This window comes from Abramis brama (genome assembly GCF_963993115.1).
Source record: "Abramis brama genome assembly, chromosome: 15".
Taxonomy (NCBI): Eukaryota; Metazoa; Chordata; class Actinopteri; order Cypriniformes; family Leuciscidae; genus Abramis; species Abramis brama.
Window position 1 is genome coordinate 19,827,711 of NC_139977.1, and position 23,134 is coordinate 19,850,844.

Sequence of the window (23,134 nt, forward strand, 5' to 3'; positions counted from 1 at the left end):
AGTTCGGGCATCTTTTGCCCCCTGTGAGAATTTTAAAAAACTAGTAGCTCCATGAAATAAGGCAGAAATATATATTTTGTTCTGTAAATGGATAATGTCGACTGATGTTAAATGGGTAAAACAGAGTTTTGCTATATGTGGCAACAGTACGTCACATGCTAGTGTAACACTTTGATTTTGTACTTTGCTTTGAGTGTGTGTTTGAGGCTGAAAGAGTGTGTATTGTGTGTGCGCGCGCGTGAGAGCCACGTTAGTGTCGAATGCACTAATCTGAAAGTCATGTTCTATGCCACTTTTCTCTCACCATGATTAAAAAAATATTGGCATTGATATAGTTCTTCCCTCAATGTTCTTCGGATGTTTCTGTAATATCTTTGTGCCTAAATGAAATTGTTCAACAAATTGTTCACATATATCTGCTTAGTTTCTGTATTTTCAAGAAAATTATTGGTGTCTTCAGGGCTCCAGGGGTGCCATGATGATGATCTCAGATCGATTCACTTGTTCTAATGATTATCATTTGGTCTATTTTCAGTGGTTCCACTGGCGACCGATCGAACGCAACAAGCGTTGTAGTGTTTTACACACGGTTCGAAAAGACGAGCTAAACATTCCTTGGATAGGAATATGTGCGTTTTTCACAATGAATATCCTGCTTTGAGGGGGAAAACTTAATGTTTGAGAATCAAACTTGCTTTCATTTCCTCGTTTTTTTTTTTAGCCTCAGCAACAGGTTTGCTGATTAAACCTTTCAACGACGTCCCTTTAACATTCGGCGAGTTGTTGGTGGATGCGTTTGTACTGCCCCTACTAGACATGTCTTATTTGTCGTTTAAAGTACTTATGTTAAAGAAACGGTTCGCCGCACGTCATCATTGCATCCCTGGAGTTGGCTCACTGTGTTCCAGTGTGGTGTTCTAGAAAGAGTAGCCATTTCATGCTGTGTTGCCATGCATGTGCCATTGAGGTCAAAACTAAACTGTTTGAGTAACAAAGCACCAAGACGTTGTCTTTTTTTTATATATTAGCACTGAGGACCAATTGCCCTGTCGGACCAAGCATAAAGCTTTTTATGTATCAAATCAGTTTCTCTCTTCCCCCTCTCTCTACTGTATCCCCCTCTCCTTTACTGGCTTGTCTGGGTTTTCTTTTCTCCCCCATTGTGACAGCACAAGTGCCAGTCCTGTTGCTCTTTAAGAATATAGTGTTTTGTTTCTGGGGTTTTTATTTTTGTTTGTTCTATTATTATTATTTGAATTGTTATAGTTACGTCTACCTCAGCACCTAATCTTAGCCTAATCTTAGAAGGTGCCCAATTTTTATTTTTTTTTATTTTTTTCTGTTGTCAATTGTACACATTTTTATTTGCATTAGAGCTTTGCAGCGGTCCTTTTGTCTTTTCCAGCAACATGCTATTTTTTGTAGCACTACTTTCTGTATGTTGTGCTACAGATATTGGCATCAGTTTCCTGATGTAGTCTTTCTTTCGGTGTAGGATCAGACACATCTCTTTGTAACATTTCAGTGTTCTCTGATGGAGTGTGAAAAAATAAAGAATTTAAAGAGATTGAATGCTGCAGGTTTTCTTCTCAGTGTTGTCACCAAGTAAATTTTGTGCCTTTAATAGTGAAAGATATTTTTTACATCCTACTAACAGTAGATTGTTTTTGTAGTGTTTTTTTTTTTTTTTTTTTTTTTTGTATTTTTTTTATTTTATTTATGAGTCTCAAAATAACAATGTTCAGTTGTATTCCTTAAATCTGCAGTTAGAAAAAAAATAAAAAATGGACTTAAGTTTGTCTGGCTTTTCATCTGTTCAACTCACAGTTATTAATCCGTTATACAACAATTTAAATATTTTGTAATTTATTCACCCTCATGTAGTTTTAAACCCATTCGTATGTGGAACACCAAAGGAAATGTGATGTGGAATGTTCAAGATGCTCTTCTTTATAAAATAAAAAGTGAATGATGACCACAGCTGTAAAAACAAGACTACATAAAAACTTACATTTACAATCTTTTTTCAAACGAAGCAGAAATGGCATGGACTGCTTGCTCCTGGTCACCATCCACTTCTATTGTATAGAAGAGAGAAGCGTGAACAATGTACAGTACATGCAGGCTCGGAGTGACATGAGGGAGTAAATTATGACAGAATTTTCTTTAAATCATCTGAGAATGTCTTTCAAATTTTGAGTTAATTTGCTGTTCTTTATGATGCTTAATTGCTGTTGTTCATTATAGGCGTCTTGAAGCCTGTAAAACAAGGTTAGACAGTTTGATTAAACATTACTCGTTAGCAGTGTTGAGGGAAATGCATTACAAGTAATGCAAGTTATGTAATCCGATTACTTTTTTCAAGTAACTAGTTAAGTAATGGATTACTTTTAAATTTACGACAAAAAAGTAGAGCCTTTTACATTTGCCAAAAATAGAACTTTTGTTTTTATTATTAAAAAAACAAATAAACCCGGCCAAGGTGAGAAAAGGAATTGCAAAAGTAAGAAAATGTAACTAATTAACGAATATCGTAATGCATTACTTTTAAAAGTATCTTCCCCAACACTGCTGATTAGTACCATTCATCCTTATTATTTTTTTATTGGGGGAAAAAAGTGAGTAGGAAAAGCCTACTAAATAAAAGCTCATGGCTGATACATTTTCAGTTAGCACCACCTGCAGCTGAGATGATGGCAAATATCCTACGAACTTCAATATTACAGTTAAAGAGAGTAGGGGGGACAAAACAAGACCGCGAGACCGATCTTGATGCGAATACATTATCAGATGAATCCTTAAGATAGCAAAGTGGAGTCACAGGTAGTGTATCATTAAGAGAACAGGTTCTGTCTTCACTGCCTGCTCTCATTACCATTCGGAGGGAAATAGACTGAAACAAAAGCAGTCTCTGCTTCTCTTTTATTCTGGGGGGAGACAAGCTGAGAATACAAACCTCAGTGCTTTAGTGAGTCTGCCTGTGTTCATTACATAGAGCTCTGTGTTAATACCAGGAACCATCTGAGCAAATAATGGCAATTCGCTGCTATGCTAATGCTCCCTCTGGTATTGTATCTGTCTAGCACTCTCTGTGTGTGTGTTTGAGTTATGATCCTGTTGAATTATTGTAAACAGCTGCCAGTGTTAAGGCTAGACACACAGCGAAAGCTCAGCCTAACTGCTGGCAAATTCTTGTATTTCTATTTTTTGTATTATGTAAATGAAAACAGACAAGTTTTATGTGATCACAAATTACGAACTTATTTATTCATGTACTGAATACTTTCCACACAGATATGGAATATTTATATATTATATCATAAGCAATGGTTCAGTAAGTTCTTAGTAATTACTTAAAATGACTAGCTACATATTCAAGTGTAATTAGATTCCTGTACTAATTACTCTCTAAAAAAAAACCCCATAGCATTACTACTTTCTAAATCCCATATCAACCTCAATACAGGGACAGATATTAACTGCTCTTTTAATTCTTTCAACTAAATAATATAAAAGTTATTCTTGAACTGACTATATAGTATTTAATGCAATTGCATCAGAATGAACAGTAATTGTAATTAATTACTAAGTAATGCTTTATAGTTTATACCCAACACTGATCATAATGAAGAAAGGTAGTCCGAACTAGTAGCCTATACAATATAATACAAGTTCCTCCATCACCAGACGTCATCTCACTGTTGATTGGTCCCTGCTAATTAGCAGTAACGGTAAGAAAATTCGTCAATATTGTGTATTGCCATTAGTGCAGCGATGACCGAAGCACGTACATCTCAGAGGACACTTTCAAAACAACCAGCTTCTGTTGGGAAACGCGGCGAATTCGTGAAAAAACTCGAACCATTGCGAAATCTTTAACCGCATTTACAGTGGCTAATGAAACGCTGCTATCTTTTCACTTCTAACTATCTTTGTAAATCATGCGCCTCATATATAGCACACAATGCTACCTCAGAGCGCTGAGCTAATGAGACTTTTAATTAGGTCTATCTCTTTAGATGAAACTGATTTTTTTTAATGATCGTCTGTGAAAGACTGCATGGTTCAGATCAGATTGTCTTCGCTTTGGAAGTGAAGCATCGTTAAGGGCGACGCCGTTGCTGCTGGCACCCAAGACCGCCAGTTTTCGGCAAAGGTCATGTGACCTCCTCTGCGTGAATAGCTTTTGTGTGACGAGCAGGGCGTCCTATCTTTGGTTGCTCTTTGACCCAGATATGATCTAATGGACGAGGGAAGTTTAGACAGCGAAAGACTGAATGGTGGACGTGGTCTTCCCAAATCCCTTCAATTGTGTTCCCTGCTAAGCCGTGCCTGCGGGTGCGAGCGGGCACAGTGGACGACCTCCAGCACATGAATCTGCAAAACAAGTAACAGCCTACAAATGCCACTTGAAGCCAGTTGTTATGACTGTGCATGGCTTTCAGGAATTACACTGCCAACTTCACCATGCCAACATTCCGTTCTTGGTTGATAATGCAATTCGTCTGGCAATGGAATCCTATTGTGTGCAGTCCAAATGCAGACTGTAATATTACAGATACCAGTGAAAGAATGTAATGATGTCCCTCACATCAGCTGTGCCTTACCTGCATTACATGGCCTTAGAAGCCCTCTGCTGGTCAAAGTTGAAATGTAATTATGATCATATTAATCATAATGACATATTTATTTAATGTACATCAAGACTGGCATTTACTAAGACACACATCAAACTCTTGTTCTTTTGTAAAATGTGAAATTACTCTCAGGACTGTGGTGAGCAGAAAGCAGGATGGAGAGATGTGGCCACATTGATTGTATTGGGATCAATGCTCCCATTTACTGTCTAACTGATTTTTTTTTCTTCTTTAATTATGTAGGGTGTCGATGGCATTTATCCAATCACCCCAGGCCTGCTGAGTGCATTCCCAGTGAGGTGAAAATCTTTACAATTAGTACATTTAGTGTCACGGGCAACGACTAAAACTCAACCGCCCTTGGGCTGGAAGAGAGGGAACACAATACAAACACGGTCAAACATATTCTTAAGACATACAATACAGACACTTTACAGGATGTTTTCATTTCAGTAACAGGATAGCATATTTTTTTCACAGTACTACAGATTTGATCAGGATAACAGAAGAGCATATTGGAACCTAAATAATAGATTGTTGTTTTCACGACAATATAAAACCAAAATGATTTGGGTTCCAGCATTTAAAAATGAAGCGTAGTCTAGCATACACTACCGTTCAAGTCAAAGTAAGATTTTTCATGCTTTTTAAAGAAGTCTCTTTATTTGATCAAAACTAATATTACGACTTTAAAATATAATTTATTGCTGTGCATTTTCAGCATCATTACTCCAGTCTTCAGTGTCACATGATCCTTCAGAAATCATTCTATATGCTGATTTGCTGCTCAAGAAACATTTCTTATTATCAGTCATCAATGTAATATTTTTGAGGAAACCGTGATACATTTTTCTCAGGATTCTTTGGTAAATACGTATTTTTTTTAAACGTATTTTTTTTCAATCTTTTGTAGCATTATAAATGTCTCAACCATAACTTCTGATTTATTTAATGCATTGTTGCTGAATAAAAGTATTAATTTTATTTAAAAACAAATCTGACCCCAAACTTGAAATGGTAGTGTATGTTTGACCTCAGTGCAATTAATCTATACAAGGAAGATATTTTTTTCTTAGTATTGAAATACTTTAAAAAAAAAGACAATACACTGCTAAAAGTGAGTTATATATGCGTTTCATATATGTTTTAAAGCTTTGTCTGAGTTTCCAGCTTCTTTCTTTGGCTTCTTTTGGAACTATTTCCATTAGCGGAGGGGAAAAAAATAACAACCAAAATAGCTTCCCATAATGTATCTAAAATGCGAGTTGTTCATTTTTTCACTTCTTTTTATGTTTTGCTGCTGTATGAAAGGAATATCACACTTGCAACTGTGCTGTTGTACTGAATATTAGCAGATATAACAATCATACATGTATTCTGTATGCTTTTTTCATTGACTTCAGAGCATTCATCTGGTAAGAACAGCAGTCTACAAGTAATAACTCTTGATTTGAAAGCACATTTCTCCTCTATGGTGCTCAAGTTATTCTCTTGTGAGATAACAATCACATTACCAGCACTTAAACTACGTCAAACACTGCGTTTACTTTAAGCTGTGAGACAGAATTGGCGCCTTCCCTCTGTGACCCACGTCTGCGGTCAGACGGTCTGCCAGACGGACCACAGTGTGCCTAAAGTGATGCTGTAGGCCAACACGGTGAGCAGGTAGATGCGGAACAGCAGGACGTCCAGTACGTACCCCACCTGCAGCCACTCCTTGGCGATCTCCCTGCTCTCGTCCTTCTTCTCCATGAACTGACGGATGGTGGTGATCTCGCGCAGGATGCCGTCCATGACGGGAGGTCCGGTGTCCCGCGTGGACAGGCTCAAGCCCAGGTTTCTCCCGGAGTCTCTGGATCCCTCGCAGCTGTGGTGGTTGCAGTGAACCGCTTAAAAACAAATCACAGGCGAGTTTCAGAGCTTGTTTAATCTGCAAAAACAGACCGCCTAGAAGAGCACTGGATCTAAACCTTTATGGCCCACAACAATATTTGAACGTTTCTATAAAAATGCACTTAGAACAATTGCCAACACTTGCATTATGAAAAGGGCAAATCCTTGCCCAGGTCATTTAGTGCAAGGGTTCCCAAAAAACCTTTGTCACCCTTAGACATAAAATATTTACCAGAGGTATGCCCTGAGATTTTAGGTTAATAGGCAAGACACCCCAGGTGAATAGGGTAAAAAATAAAATAAAAATAATAGATGTCACCATACTTGCCCAGTTGATTGATTACATTTAAGAATTAAAAAAAAAAAAAAAAAAAATTGTATTACAAGTTTTCTGAATTATCTTTAAATATGCACCATTTTGCATACATTTCTACAACAAAAAGCTGAACATTGGATAAAGCCAGTTTTGACGTATTTGAGTCAAAGGTTTTTACAGAGGGGATTTTGGAAATCTCTTTTTATCATTCCATAAATGTGACCCTGGACCACAAAACCAGTCACATGGGTCAATTTTTTTAAATTGAGATGTATACATAATCTGAAAGCTGAATAAATAAGCTTTCCATTGATTAATGGTTTGTTAGGATAGGACAATATTTGGCCGAGATACAACTATTTGAAAATCTGGAATCTGAGGGTGCAAAAAAATCTAAACATTGAGAAAATCGCTTTTAAAATGATCCTTTTATGTTTGTGATTGTGCTGCATTCACTCACAAAAATAAACGTTTTATACATTTACGGTATGACATTTACAAAATATCTTCATGGAACATGATCTTTCCTTAATATCCTAATGATTTTGGGTATAAAAGAAAAATCGATAATTTTGACCCATACAATGTATTGTTCGCCACACCCATGCGACTTGTGACTGGTTTTGTGATCCAGGGTCACAAATCAGAAAATACTGTCAACAGCCAGAAAAAAAATACATTCTCATTAATAAAATGTTATAAAAATGTTATATAATAAAATTATATATGAACAAACCCATAGGTAAAAACCTTCAGAACATAGATAGGAATAAAACTCTATAGTTTGGTGTATGTAAGTGCTGCTGAAGTGAAGATTTCTGATTTCTGAACAAAAAACACTTTTCAGAAAATGACGTCCTGCTGTTCTTTGAAGATCTACAGACTCAAATAGATAAAGTGCTCTAAAAGGTACACTTAAAAGTGTATTTTGGATGTTTTCTTTCCACTAGTCTACAAAAGAACACTTTGCGAAAAGCCAAAAAGCCCAAAATCTCAATGTAAATAACCCTTTTTTAGAGAATGGAAACCGTTGCTAAGGTAGGATTGGTCAAGAGGGGCTTAGCGAAGGGTCAGTTACCCGTGTTCATGTTGTTCTCTTTGTAGAGCGGCAGGTCGGATCCCTGCGAGAGGAGCGAGCAGATCTTCCTGTTGCGAATGCAGAGCAGGACTGTGGCCTTCTCCAGCACCAGGTGTTTGACCCACTGCGGGACACGGGACTGGAGATCCTGCTTGTGCACCAGCCTCACGATCAAAACCGACTCGGTCAGACTGATGACCAGCAGCGCCATGCATACCACAAAGTACACACCTACACTCAAACACACAGACATAACACACCGTTACTGAGAAAAGCATGCTATTAATGGCCAGAAACACAGAATGTAGCATACGCTTGCAGAATGTAAGAATTAAAATATCGAATACAGAACAATTCATTTCCTTAATATACACCACTATTCAAAAGTTTGGGGTCGGTATGATTTTTTTAAAATGTTTTTGAAACAAGTCTCATGCATTTTTTTTTAACAAACATACAGTCAAAAAGGTAATATTGTGAAATATTACAACTGTTTTCTATGTTAATATGTTTTAAAATGTGTTTTTTCCTGTGAATTTTCAGCATCATTACTCCAGTCTTCAGTGTCACATGATCCTTCGGAAATCATTCTAATATGCTGATTTGCTGCTCAAGAAACATTTCTTTATTATCAATGTTGAAAGCAGTTGTGCTGCTTAATATTTTTGTTGAAACTGGGAGTTTCTCTGATATTTGGATGAATGGAAAGTTCAAAACAGCATTTATTTGAAAAAGAATTTTTTTTTGTTGCAAAAATGCAAATGTCTTTACATTCACTTTTAATAAAAATATTAATTTAATAAGTAAAAAAAAAAATCTTACTGACCCCAAAATTTGGAAGGGGAATGTATGTGATAACTGGCCTTATTTTATACAGTAACTAAAGAAAAATAAATATATATAGAGTGTGGTCCAAAAGACCAAAAATACTTTTTTTTTTGTTCATAATATTTCTTTAATAATAAGTATATAACTCTAGCTGCATGATCTCCTCAAGTTTGTATACAACCTGATGACAGATAGAAGTGAATGCTGACCATGTACAGTGAGGAAAATAAGTATTTGAACACCCTGCTATTTTGCAAGTTCTCCCACTTGGAAATCATGGAGGGGTCTGAAATTGTCATCGTAGGTGCATGTCCACTGTGAGAGACATAATCTAAAAAAAAATCCAGAAATCACAATATATGATTTTTTAACTATTTATTTGTATGATACAGCTGCAAATAAGTATTTGAACACCTGAGAAAATCAATGTTAATATTTGGTACAGTAGCCTTTGTTTGCAATTACAGAGGTCAAACGTTTCCTGTAGTTTTTCACCAGGTTTGCACACACTGCAGGAGGGATTTTGGCCCACTCCTCCACACAGATCTTCTCTAGATCAGTCAGGTTTCTGGGCTGTCGCTGAGAAACACGGAGTTTGAGCTCCCTCCAAAGATTCTCTATTGGGTTTAGGTCTGGAGACTGGCTAGGCCACGCCAGAACCTTGATATGCTTCTTACAGAGCCACTCCTTGGTTATCCTGGCTGTGTGCTTCGGGTCAATGTCATGTTGGAAGACCCAGCCTCGACCCATCTTCAATGCTCTAACTGAGGGAAGGAGGTTGTTCCCCAAAATCTCGCAATACATGGCCCCGGTCATCCTCTCCTTAATACAGTGCAGTCGCCCTGTCCCATGTGCAGAAAAACACCCCCAAAGCATGATGCTACCACCCCCATGCTTCACAGTAGGGATGGTGTTCTTGGGATGGTACTCATCATTCTTCTTCCTCCAAACACGTTTAGTGGAATTATGACCAAAAAGTTCTATTTTGGTCTCATCTGACCACATGACTTTCTCCCATGACTCCTCTGGATCATCCAAATGGTCATTGGCAAACTTAAGACGGGCCTTAACATGTGCTGGTTTAAGCAGGGGAACCTTCCGTGCCATGCATGATTTCAAACCATGACGTCTTAGTGTATTACCAACAGTAACCTTGGAAACGGTGGTCCCAGCTCTTTTCAGGTCATTGACCAGATCCTCCCGTGTAGTTCTGGGCTGATTTCTCACCTTTCTTAGGATCATTGAGACCCCACGAGGTGAGATCTTGCATGGAGCCCCAGTCCGAAGGAGATTGACAGTCATGTTTAGCTTCTTCCATTTTCTAATGATTGCTCCAACAGTGGACCTTTTTTCACCAAGCTGCTTGGCAATTTCCCCGTAGCCCTTTCCAGCCTTGTGGAGGTGTACAATTTTGTCTCTAGTGTCTTTGGACAGCTCTTTGATCTTGGCCATGTTAGTAGTTGGATTCTTACTGATTGTAGGGGCTGGACAGGTGTCTTTATGCAGCTAATGACCTCAAACAGGTGCATCTAATTTAGGATAATAAATGGAGTGGAGGTGGACATTTTAAAGGCAGACTAACAGGTCTTTGAGGGTCAGAATTCTAGCTGATAGACAGGTGTTCAAATACTTATTTGCAGCTGTATCATACAAATAAATAGTTAAAAAATCATACATTGTGATTTCTGGATTTTTTTTTTTAGATTATGTCTCTCACAGTGGACATGCACCTACGATGACAATTTCAGACCCCTCCATGATTTCCAAGTGGGAGAACTTGCAAAATAGCAGGGTGTTCAAATACTTATTTTCCTCACTGTATATATAATCACATGATCAATTTCACAAATTTGCAGTGTATAGGATCTTAAATATTTCACATTCATTTCCTTTACATAATGTTTCTCTGTTGTCAGTTTTTTCAAAATCCTAAAATGTTTATTTCCTGGCTCAAATTAGATTTTGAACTTATGCTAACCGTGTCAAGATAATAATATTGCTGATTTTCCCAGAATCACGCTGGTTTATTGCTGTATTCACTTGTTTAGATGAGTAGTTCTCATGATCTTTCTCAAGAAAAGAAAAAAAAGAAAAAAAACATTGCGTGCCCTCTGTGGGCTTTAGTGTGTTTGACAGCATTAGTTTTGCAATTGCATTTGAACCTGAAAACTCTGTAGTGTTCTCGGCTGCTCTCCTTATCTCTCAAATTAATCAGTGTATTTCCGCACAAGCTTCCTCACAGCTGCAGTTCTATACTGAAAATCAATAAACATGCGGATTGACTTCAGTTGAAACACTCAAGAAATCTCGTTTTCTGTCTGCGCGATTCCGCCCGGCTGAGAGGAAACTGTATTGGATCACGCAACTTGCTGCAAACAATTAAAACATTTAATATGCTCTAGATGCAGTAGACTAAATTCAAAACATCACCTCTCTCACATAATTATACGCTTCCTCAATCAGGGAATACAGAATGAATGATTGAAATGCATCAGGTCATGTTCTATGAAACAGAAAGACCTCATTACCAATGAGAGGGGTCCCTATGGCAGTCGCTGGCAGAGTGTCTGAGACGATGATGAGAAAGACAGAGTAGCCCAGGAGCAGAGTGATCTTGAAGGAGACTCTCTCTCCGCTGTCTGGAGGCAGGTAGAATCCAACAATGTCCATCACCATCAGGAATACGCTGGGCAACAGGAGGTTGACCGTGTAGAACAGAGGTCTGCGTCGGATCACAATCTGGCGATTGAAGAAAGAGACGTGTTTTCTTCTGGCAATAATCTGTTGATCTTTCTCACTTTGTTTTTCTTTCACTTTGGCACTAATTTAAAAGTGCTTTCCAAAAGAAATGTGACCTGACATTTGGTGCATGTCCGTTTAGTGGCACTACCATTCAAAAGTTTGGAGTCGTTAGAATAAATAAAAAAATATAAATAAAAAAAATCAGGCAAAACAGTGTTATTGTGAAATATTACAATTTTGTTTTATATTTTAATATATTTTGAAATGTAGTTTATTCCTGTGATGGCAAAGCTGAATGATCCTTTAGAAATGATCCTTCAGAAATCATTCTAATATGCTGATTTAGTGCTCAAGAAACATTAATATTAATGTTGAAAACATTTCTGCTAGTGTTTTTGTGGAAAGATTGAGACACCTTTTGTCAGGATTCTTTGATGAATTCAGTAGAAATAGAAGTTCAATAAAAATAGAAATCTTTTGTAACATTATAAATGCATTTCATTTGGATGCATCCTTGCGGAGTAATAATTAGTATAGTCATAATATCTTTCAAACCTTACTTTCGCCGGCCTTTTGAACTTTTTGGGTAGTGTTCAGGTAACACATTGTGAGTTACGTAATCAATTACCTTTTTTCAAGTAACTAAAGTAACTACGTATTACTTTTAAAATTTACAACAATTGTATTTTTATTTTATTTTTTTATTTTTACCGTCTATGATTGTAACATTACTTTAAAATGTAACTTTCCCCAACACTGGTGTTGGAAAAAATTGTTCTGTACCTTGGTGGGTTATTTTTATTGATTTTTTGTGCAAATGTTACTTTATTTATATGCTGATACACATTTATCCGTAGTTCATTTTTAATTGGTTAAACTTTCACTTTAGAATACTGTTACATTAGTAATTCCTTCTGAAGGATTTGATAATACTTGAATTATTACCAATGTGTTACCATGATGATCACTTTAGAATTAATTATACATTATGCATTATTCATGTGAATTATGAACCTGTATATAGTAGTTCTTAGTAGTCCTCTGGGAGGTATGAAAAAATTGTTATTGATTAGTTAATAGTGAACTACCTCATTCAACTGAGTGCTATTAATTACTAATTTGTTACTTGGTGTTTCTTGTTAGTTAATAGTAGTTTCTAGAATGTTAAAATAGCATTACTCATTTGTTCCTGTGTAGTTATTCATTAACGACGGAACAGTATTCTAAAGCGTTCCCCTTTTTTCAAAAGCAAATGCTAATGTGTGCCGTGGCCTAATTTGGTATTATTACGTTACTCACAGTAAACTTCATTTCGGCATAGTAATCTTTATAATCTGTGCTGAACTGGTTGTATGTGGAGAGGACATGAAGCAGCTCCCATTCTCCCTGGTTCATGAACACACGCTTGTCGTTCATTACTTCCTCGGGGGTTCTCATTAGTGTGATGTTGATGTCTTTAGCTATGGGATGAGATAAGGTTAAAGGTCAGTTCCTTCGTCTTTTAGGAAAAGAAATGTTGCTTCTTTTTATTGTGCTTGAATCATTTCTGCAATAATACATTAGAGCATTCTTATTTCTTCGGAAAATGTGGTTTTAGAAATGTGGAATCTTGGAAAACTGTACATTTTGTCAGTGATGAATCTGAATGATCTCTCTTGAGATCTCTCTTACTCATGTTTACTTACTTGTGTGCAGCCAGCTCTGGAAAGTCAGGCTACATTTTTGAACGTCATAAGGAAAGTTGTAGATATTGAGGGAGCAGGCGGTCACCACCTGGATAGGCTTATAGTTGCTAACAAGCCCGGTATGGCCTACATAGACGTAAGGAATATCAGGAGACTTTCCAACATCCACGCTGCAGGGAACAAAGAGAGTGTTTATAAAGGACTGCTGTGAAGAGCCGACTGAGATGGTTCAAAACAAGTGTGTCATTAACGTCTCAATTATGTCAAGTCTACTCACAATTCATTGATAAGAATATCTGGAACCCAGATGTTGGCAGTGGGAATGGAAATCTGTTTGACTTCATCAAATTCTTCAGGATCCCACGTAAGAAACTCGTCTATCCATTGCTTTTGAAGTGAGAGAAATGTCAAGTAAATATCAAAAAAGAATCAAATCAAATATTTCTCAATTAGGTACAACATAACTGTTCTTGTTTAATTTGGAGACGGAAATGAAAGTTAAAGCCTAATAACTTGTAAATCGGTTAATGAATCGGACTACATACTGTCACGTTGTAAGTTTTTAAATCACTAAAAATAACCGTTCAGTCATACATTCTATCAAACTAACGTTTGCTGTTTACGTGGTTTACTAAAAAAGTCATTTGGGAGTCAACACTGGTTTTGTCGTACATGATACACACAAAAAAAGACCCGTCTTGTATGAGTTAGTTGTTCGTGAATCACGTTGTATGTTTTTGATGTTGTTTATCGAAGTAACACTGCTCGCGCTGTGAGTTGTTGATTCACTAAAAAGAACCGGCTCATAAGAGTCATTCCTTCAGGAATCGGATCACTGGTCGCGCTGTAAATTCGATTCAGTAGCAGTGTTGCAGAGACTTGTAGTGCGTGAAATTAGTTAAATTAAATTAAATTAATATTTTCAACCAACATACCTGTCTGTACCAAACATATGTTGTCAAGACCTGGTTCTTCTCATCCTGTGTGGCACAAAAATACACAAAATATTTAATAAATAAATAATAATTGAATACATTATTAGTTTGTATAATTAATAGACGTTTGAGAATTCTACCCACCACATTGAGGATCGCATAAACCATGAGGTCAATGGCCACCGTCATTGGCTGTCTCCAGTCGCGCACTGGTCGAACTCCTTTCTTATATCCGGCACTTAAGAGCTCATTTAATCGAACCAGAGTGGCATTGGCGAAGCGCCCAGTGTTACTGCTCAGCTTCTTCACTACACCGAGACAAAGGAATAGTCACTATCACTTATACTTCATTCAACTTTAGCTTCGGCATTAGAAAGTTTAAAGCCAGTAATACGCGAAAGCATGTCGATTAATTGCAATAATTGATAGTGTTTCAAAACCTGTCGAGCTGCCAACAAATACAGCAATTTGGAGCATCAGACTTGATGTCTAGATCGCCAATGGGTTTTGAGATGAGGCAATTTAATGTGAAAGTTTATTTCTTATAAATTCAATTTAATTCTTATAACTAAAGTCAAAAGTTTGAGAGAAGTTACCTGAGCAATTCACCACCGTCCCATAGATACAAACGCAGAGAGCTGTCCAGAGTGCTGAACACTTCATTGTGCCGAGCTGTTTGGCGTTGCCCTGGGTTCTTCTCGCAGGCTTTTAGCCTGGTGCTGCTTCCTTCCAGTGATGCTCTCTTAGCTCCAGTAGTTATCTCTGAGCTTTCCAGAAGCGCTCGTGCTGTCATTACAGCACTTAGTCCACCCTCCCTTCCCTGCATCATCATCCCACAGTTTAGCCAGGTCAGAAAGCACTTCAGCTTGTCCCAAGAGTCACGTAGGAGAGAATTAACTATATAAGCATGGCAAGCATTCTGTAATCTTGAAAAAATAACAGATAAAGTACAATTTATTATACATATATATTTATTAACTGTATAAATATTATGGTAAACAGTTGGTATAAACATGATACAGTTGGTATAGTTCAAAATAACTAATTAGTCAATTTTGTGAGCACTATCTTTGATAAGGCCTCGCCTTAAGAATAAAGCATGGTTGTGGTGTAAATATTTTAAATATAATAGGTTAAACAGCATAAAGTGTGTTTTATGTTTTTCCCCTCAACAGCGGAGGGCGCATATTACAGCTACCTTTGACATTTGATGGGTCGTATTTCACCACTAAGTTCAAGTCAATTTCCATGAGCACTTAGACTATACTACATTAAACGGTGATCTAATACTTCGCCCAGCCATGATGAGACTTAATTAGCCTGGCAATAGGCAGGTGATTAGATTTGAGTCAGGAAAATATTATCAGAATTTTGATGAGGAATTGAATCATGTCTTTTTTTCTGACTGGACAGGCAGCTCTGAGAAGCTCTGTAATGAAAATGTACTATAGTGATAGTGACGTGGAAGTGATTGTGGTTTATTTTTCAGTAAGGAAACTGGAGCTTGATATATGATTATGTTACAGAGAAGGGTTCTTCACTCTCATTATGTGTTATGTGTGATGTTTCAAAGAATGCTCTTTAATCTTTTTTTAAAGGATGTATTGCTACCTGTTCTGGCCCTTAAAAATGACATCTGTTTATGTAAGCGTATATTGTCAAATTTATTCAGATATTAAATCAGTTTAATAAAAATCAGTTAATTTAGAAATGGATTTAATTGGAATTAGGATTTAGATTTCTTGATTAAACAGTTTTTCACTGTATTTTCATTAGTAAGATTGGGTTAGGGTTAGGGTTAGGTTTTTTTTTTTTTTTGACCATCCAGGACAGAAATGCTGACATTATATATAAATGTCAATAATATAATAAAAATAAAATAATTTATTTGGAGTTTTAGCAGAACAAAATCTCAAAACATCTCAACAATACAAATTATTTTGCATTTTTTTTATATATTTTGCAACCGTAAAAAATATTACCAAAGCAGTTATAGTAAAATGTTTATATAACCGTAATCAAGCCAACTTAAGATTCTACATTTGGGTTCCACTCCATCTCATATTTAACATTCAAGATTATAGATACCATTAACAAACCTTTAAAAAGTATTAACATAAATAAACACCTCCATTCTTATGAGTGGAGATTTAATGTCAGCGAGATGTGCTACAATCATTAAGAGAAGCATGGAAGAGAAAGACAATAAATACGAATTAGTACAATAATTTGTTTTCCTTTATTCTACTCAATACAAACACATACAACACAAAGAATGCTTGCTTGCAGCAAGTCTTTACGATTTTTACATCTGAAAGAAAGTTCATATGTTTTACAATAATCTCCTTAGGAAACTGGTCAAATTTTTTGTTACAGTGTCAATCTGCAGAAGCACATCTGAATTAATGTGAATAGTAGGCATCAATTGCAATTAATTGTTTTATACTTTAAAACTGAAACTGTGGAATCTGTCACTTTGTATTAACTCAATCTTTCTCTTCTCGTCACATCTCTTTTTTTCAGGCAGAGCTCCAGGTTCCCCAGAGCAGCAGTAGAGTCATCACATAGATGAACATAAACAGCAGGTACATGCAGAAGAGGAGCTTGTCCACTTTCAGGCACAGTTCCACCCAGTAAGACTGTGAAATGCCCTCACTGTCCTCCTCCTGAAGGTACAGTCTGAGAGACACCACCTCCTGCAGGATTTTCTCCAGTGAGGAGTCACTGTTCGAGACATCTGTCAGGGAGAACAGGTCTGGCTCTGGAGAGAGATCAGACTCGTAGCCTGAATCAAAGAGAACAAAACCATTTAGAATCATGTGGTATATATATATATGTAGCTATGTGTATATATATACACACACACACAAACACAATAAATTAGATATAATAGGTATAATATCTTAAAGCTTCAAAACGAACATTGCAACAATATTACAGTGATATTGATAGCCTACTGAAGTCCTCTGAGGATATTTTCACTAACCTGCTTCTACAGAAAAAAGAGAGCGTGAATTTACAGTGCGTTACGAGAGACATGAAAGTAGCGCCTATACAGTGTTGCCATGGACAATGGTAAGTACGAACCCCTTATCTATAGCCTAGAGAATTTTCCGGGGCTCTCAGAAGCCGAAGACATCATAGTTGGGTAAACTTCTATAGTGGTGAACGGGGAGATATAATTATAATTTTTATATTTAAAAAAATGTAATTTTTGTATTTCCATTTGGTTTTATAGATATTATGTAGCCCCGCCCCTTTTCAGCGCTGCGCTCGTTGTCTTTTGACTTCCGGTCTGTATTTTCACATCGATCTTGCGTATTTATGAATGAACGGCTCGTTTTAAAATCTTCCCGGTCTACTGACATTTGTTAAGTCATCTGCTTTAAACATTACAATCCTCATGATAACTTTCGTTAACTTTACAGTAAGTAAATCCACTTCAAAAGCTAATTACTCCTGGACAGCAATGCCATAGAAATATGTAGAGTGACTGCAAAAACGGAAGTTAAAAGACAATTCTAAAGATGGCGGCGCCCTCGTTTCTCTGGCGCATAAGGTCGCAAGAGAAAAAAAAAAATCTGTAATAGAGTTCCCACATCTTTTCAAAAGAGGGACAAATATAGAGAGATTGATTATGTTGGTCAGAAGCTATTTTTTTACAGTCTATGGACAGAAGAGGGAAAGATTTCAAATTTGTCGTCATTCCCTCAGCAAGTGATATAACAAATATATATATCAAATATATAACTATATATATACACACAGTTATATATTTGATTAATTTATATCATGTTAATTTATGAACAAACTTTTGGTTGTTAGTCAATTTATTATATTATGTTTTTAAATGTATTATTATAAACTGTTATATAATGTATTATTATAAACTGTTATATAAGAATATTCAGTATTACTTAAATGTTAACAATACAGTATTAGTACTGTTAACATTAACAAATGAATGTTGTTTATAACTAATGTCAATGAATAGAACCTGTAAACAACATGATGAATGGATAATGTTCTCTCTCCTACCCCCTGATTGGTCCATATCATCCAGTGTCTTCATCGAAGTGAAAGCGCTCTCAATAAAGCTCTGGTCCATCGAGCCGTATTTGTCTAGCAAGCAAGCCGATATGGACATCTCCTTGACTTCGTTCTCACTGTAATGCAAAAGCTTCACTACGAAAATGGACAATGACAAACTAAGCACCAGCAGCGCCATGCAAACAGCAAAGAAGACCCCTATGGCGAAAAGAGCAGACATTGTTGTCAGTGAGGTGAGGTTGCTGCCCGTCAGAGTGTTGTTAATAGGGAAACATTGTGATTAGGAAAAGCTCTGGCTGTACTATACCAATGAGTGGTGTTTTAATGGCTGTGGCAGGGATTTCATCCATCAGATTGACTCTGATTACAGTGAAGCCCAGGAGAATGCTGGTCTTGAAAGTGATGCGAGTTCCACTGTTTGGAGGCAGATAGAAACTGGTGACATCCACCACCATGAAGAAGATGCTGGGGATGAGCAGACCTACCACGTACAGCAGGGGGCGCCTGCGGATCAGCACCTTCAGAGAGAGACAAGACTGGCTGGGATTGAACGCTCTTGGCATCAGGAACAAAAAAGTGCTCTAGGAGCAGTCTGAAATGGCTGTGTCTGAAGAGGAATACATAACAAGCGTAAGCCTTCTCCCCATTTCCTGGATTTGCTAAATCGGTCCAATTTCTCATTCTAGAACTGAAATTGTTTTCCCACACCTCAGCTCCCCCTGAGAACCGAACCTCACTGCCATTGAGCCATTACCCCTCGCTGCCCCTCATCTGGATCAGGACCATTCATTTCACTTTCCTTATCTAAGGATGCTTAAGCTTTCACAGTACAACAAAGAGCAATTTCATACTGACTTAAACATGTTCCCCACCCATTTGCCCAATGAGTAAAAAACACAAATATGGATCTCTAAATGGCTTCGTCAATGAGCCGCAGAGCAAAGGTAATCAAAGAACACAGCCGTTTCCATGGTGTGCCTATCTTAGTGGAACAGGGTGGATTGCCCACGAGTGTGAGCTATTGGCCTATTTCTCCCACTGAACACGACGTTCATTGATCAAATGCCAGAAAGACAGTCTCATTATCATCATCCTTGCTGTGTGTTGTCTGCCGCTAAGCCTCATCTATTAGCATTAGTGTGAGTCCGCTAACAGCCATGCAAAGGTTGCAAGGGTTGTGACACGTCAGACTGGATGCTGTCAGTACTCTAGTGTGTCCGGCGGACTGTTACGTGCCAATGTCTCAGTCAGCCTCCAAAATTAACATTTGTCAAACACCAAATTCAAGTCAAATTTGGCAGTGATAAGTAAATAGAAAAGTACTTTGAATATTATTTAATTTTAGAAATTAAAATAAAATGTAATCATTAAATTGAAATATAATATATTTTGAAATTATTTCAAATTTAAATCACATTAGATATTTTAAAGTCGCAATGGGAAGGAAGTAGCAACAGATCTTGATGTGCATTTGAGTGAAACGATTGAAAAAAATAAAATAAATGTAGTGCCGAGATTGAATGTGAACTTGCAGTCAATTGTAATAAAGTTTAAGTAGACAAAATGATTGTCTAATAATAATAATAACTACAAACTACAAAATCTAACTTTACCCACATACATTCAGACACTCACGTAAAGCGACATACAAATCTCAACTCAGTGATTGCTTATATCCTTGCAAAAAATTATCCCGGCTGTGTGATTGCATATATTGTCTCAAAAATGAAACAATATTATTGCACAGCTCTATAAATAAATTTTATATTAATTCATTTCATTTCATTAATTTATCCGCATTGTCACACTCACGTAAAGCGCTATACATTATAGCAAATCCCAGCTTGATTATATAATCTCAGATTCAGAATGTAAACTTTATTATCGCCCAGATCTAATCTAAAGATATACGGCTATTATAAACATTAATGTTTTCTGATTTACTGTAAAGCTGCTTTGAAACAATGTGTAATTGAAAGCTGCCATTGAATGTCATTTTTACTGCTTGAATAAACTCAGTATTAATCCTCACATTAAACTGAATCTGTGCGTAGTCTCTGTCCTCTAGATTCAATGTCCAGTAGTGAGAAGGGACAGACAGCAGCTCCCATTCACCATCATTCCTGAACTCTTTTGTGTCATTGGCGATTTCCTCAGCAGGCCTCCACAGAGCTAAATCCACTTCACTCACTGTCAGAGAAACACATCAGCAGTTCATTGTGTTATGGTAGAATTAAGTATTTATGTTGGCAGGTTTGTGAGAACCTCATTTAAAGTGTCAGCTTTTAAAAGATTCTAACCAGGGCTGATCAAAAACACTCAGTAATCACAGCAACTCTCATTATCCGGAGACCAGCTTGTTTGTAAAGGAGTGAAAGCACGAGCTGTGTATGAGTGAGTCATTTACCTGAGTGGAGCCAGCTGCGAAAGGTCAGAGTGCAGTTCTGCTTGTCAAAGGGAAAGGCATACATCTCCAGGTGACATGCTGAGACCACCTGGATGGGTTTGTAGTTTTTTACTGTTCCTGAGCAGTTGACATAAACATATGGGATGACTGGGGATTTGCCAACATGGACGCTGGAGAGAGAGAGAGAGGAAGACATATGAGAGTATAACTCGACAAAATTCATTTCCAGGAAACAAAAGGAGCTTGTGATGTGGGCAGGGGAGATGGATCTATCATGTACATACAATTCACTTATGATGACATCAGGCACCCAGATGGCATCCGAGGACAGCGATATTTCAGTGATTCCATCAAACTCTTCAGGATCCCAAACGAGAAACTCATCGTTCCATATCTGAAACATTAGAGTAATGTGGTTTACTGTTTCCACCTAGCAGGTCCCATGAGAAAGATTCAAATCTCTGAAACGTTTAGATTTCATGCATTTAAAAAATCCGATTATTGTGTGTGTTTCTTTGCTGGACCTGTCTCAGAAAGGTAAAATTAAATGTATTTTATGAAACTTTGTTGTTAAAATTTAACGTAATAACATTTTTGTGTATATATATGTATTGGTTTATTGATATTATTCAGAATAAAAGTAAGGTCAGGTTAAAGTCAAATGTTAAACGTTTTTTAAAAAGCTACCATAAACAATGCACATCAGAATATTTTAATCTGAAAGTTTATGCTATACAACCATGCTGCTGATTTCATTATGAATCATTACCACTAATTAGACAAATTGACACTTACTTGGCGATACCAAATGCTGGTGGTAACTTTCTGAGTCTGTCCGTCCTGTGAAAAGGCAGGCGCAAAATGACTTTATTATTGACATGGGAAGCAGACAGACTTAACACCTGTGCAGTACGTTAATTTAGTTAACGACTTCTGACAGTGAACACTCCTATGCATTGCATATTAAAAAAACTTAACGTGATAGATGTATATGCAATATTGATCATACGTTGAGCAATAAACTGTATCTCTCTAAAGGTTAAAATGTACTTACCACATCCAGGACAGATTTGATTATAAGGTCTATGTAAATGGTAGTTGGTTTGGTCCAGTTCTGGACAGGCCGAATTCCACTGTTGTATTTGCGAAGCAGTAACCTGGTGAGTTGGTTCAGAGCAGATCTCTTTGGTTTCTCTGGGACTAACTCGGCCTGTGGAATAGCTGTACAGAAATGTTAATAAGTGCAGATCCTGATTATGCTATAATTATCAGTATGGATTGGCAGCATACAGAATTCAATCACATTCATTCCATAAAATTCACAGCAAGTTCAACGTTCACTGAAAGGTCAAATGTTTCTAATTGTATTGTATCCTTTGAATAATAAATGTTAATGCAAGCAGCTATAACTGAATAATTGTATACTTAATTCAGTAAAAAAAAAAGAAGCAGCACTGGACTTACCTGACAGTACCAAAGATAGCAAGAGGACAGGACTCATCCTGGCAATTCAATTCCAGGAACTTCAGAAGAAGAAAAATGCAAACTTATTCAAATCACTTTCCACAGCCTTTGTCCTAGCTTTTAAAATGTTACCCAATTACAAAGTGCCTTTTATTCCAGCAGGATGCCATGGAGCATCAGAATGGTCGTCGTACACATGACTGCAACAAATGCACAGCGGCAACTTGCTCACCACTCTAGCAAATTGATTTTCCATTATGATGGTAAGAAGATCTGGGTTTAGTGAATAGGATGTGTACTCTGACTGCTCAGTTCATGGACCCTATATACTATAGAGAATAACGGGACATGCTACATACATAATCACAATTACGCAATCAACTATTATCAGTAAAATTGTCCAAAAACACATAATTTATTTCTTATATATTGAGCATGAGCAGGATTGTAATGCTGCTTTTACTGAATTGGTGCATATTTGAACAAAATCATTGTACTTTATTTACTTTTGTAATGACATTCTTTGTCAAGAAGTCTTTGACAGTTATCAAATACACAATAATAGAGTGATATGTAGCATACAGCATTGCATGATGTAAATTTTAAGCTTTTCATGTGTTTTCAACAGGTGTTCTAAAAGTCATCCCTAAATTAGTGCCACATCTGTCAAACAGCAGCAAGCTATAGACCTCTACCCTAAATAACTTTTTATTATTAGTTTGGTCCTAAATATTTCTCTTTTTTTTTTTCAAAGTGTATAGGGACAACAGTAGGCTATATGTGGAAAATTTGTCACCATATACAAATTATTTTGATATTGTAAGACATTTTTGAGTAGCATTGTAACATACGTAGGCAAAATATCAGATATGATATGGTTTATATGCTTTTGGGGGGCCGACAAAATCTAGACTAGGCACTAGTATAGATTTATTATTGTTTTGTTTACATACCATAACTAAAGTAACAATATTTTCCGCAAAAAAAAAAGAAAAAAAGCGTACTAGTTACTGGGCAACAGTGTCATAAATTAAACAAAATGACTGAATGTAACTATATGAAATTAAATCCATAGAGGCCATGTAGTAGCCTAGGCTAA

The 23,134-nt window shown here is 36.8% G+C and overlaps 2 protein-coding genes across 2 annotated transcripts; both read right to left on the reverse strand.

Moving 5' to 3' along the window:
- Positions 1-5,777: 5,777 nt before the first annotated feature.
- On the reverse strand, positions 5,778-14,777 carry htr3a (5-hydroxytryptamine (serotonin) receptor 3A; the record flags this gene model as incomplete). Its single annotated transcript, XM_084138227.1, has 9 exons — positions 5,778-6,526; positions 7,925-8,155; positions 11,281-11,491; positions 12,794-12,954; positions 13,180-13,349; positions 13,457-13,566; positions 14,115-14,159; positions 14,259-14,422; positions 14,711-14,777. 9 exons carry the CDS (start codon positions 14,775-14,777, stop codon positions 6,237-6,239), a joined length of 1,449 nt encoding a protein of 482 aa, XP_083994353.1. The 3' UTR covers positions 5,778-6,236.
- A 1,856-nt stretch (positions 14,778-16,633) lies between these two features.
- On the reverse strand, positions 16,634-22,239 carry htr3b (5-hydroxytryptamine (serotonin) receptor 3B; the record flags this gene model as incomplete). Its single annotated transcript, XM_084136465.1, has 9 exons — positions 22,036-22,239; positions 21,626-21,792; positions 21,367-21,411; positions 20,856-20,965; positions 20,572-20,741; positions 20,197-20,354; positions 18,472-18,682; positions 18,153-18,362; positions 16,634-16,899 (listed from the first exon to the last, which is right to left on the reverse strand). The coding sequence occupies exons 1-9, from the start codon at positions 22,070-22,072 to the stop codon at positions 16,634-16,636; spliced, it is 1,374 nt and encodes a 457-aa protein (XP_083992591.1). The 5' UTR covers positions 22,073-22,239.
- Between the last annotated feature and the right edge of the window lie 895 nt (positions 22,240-23,134).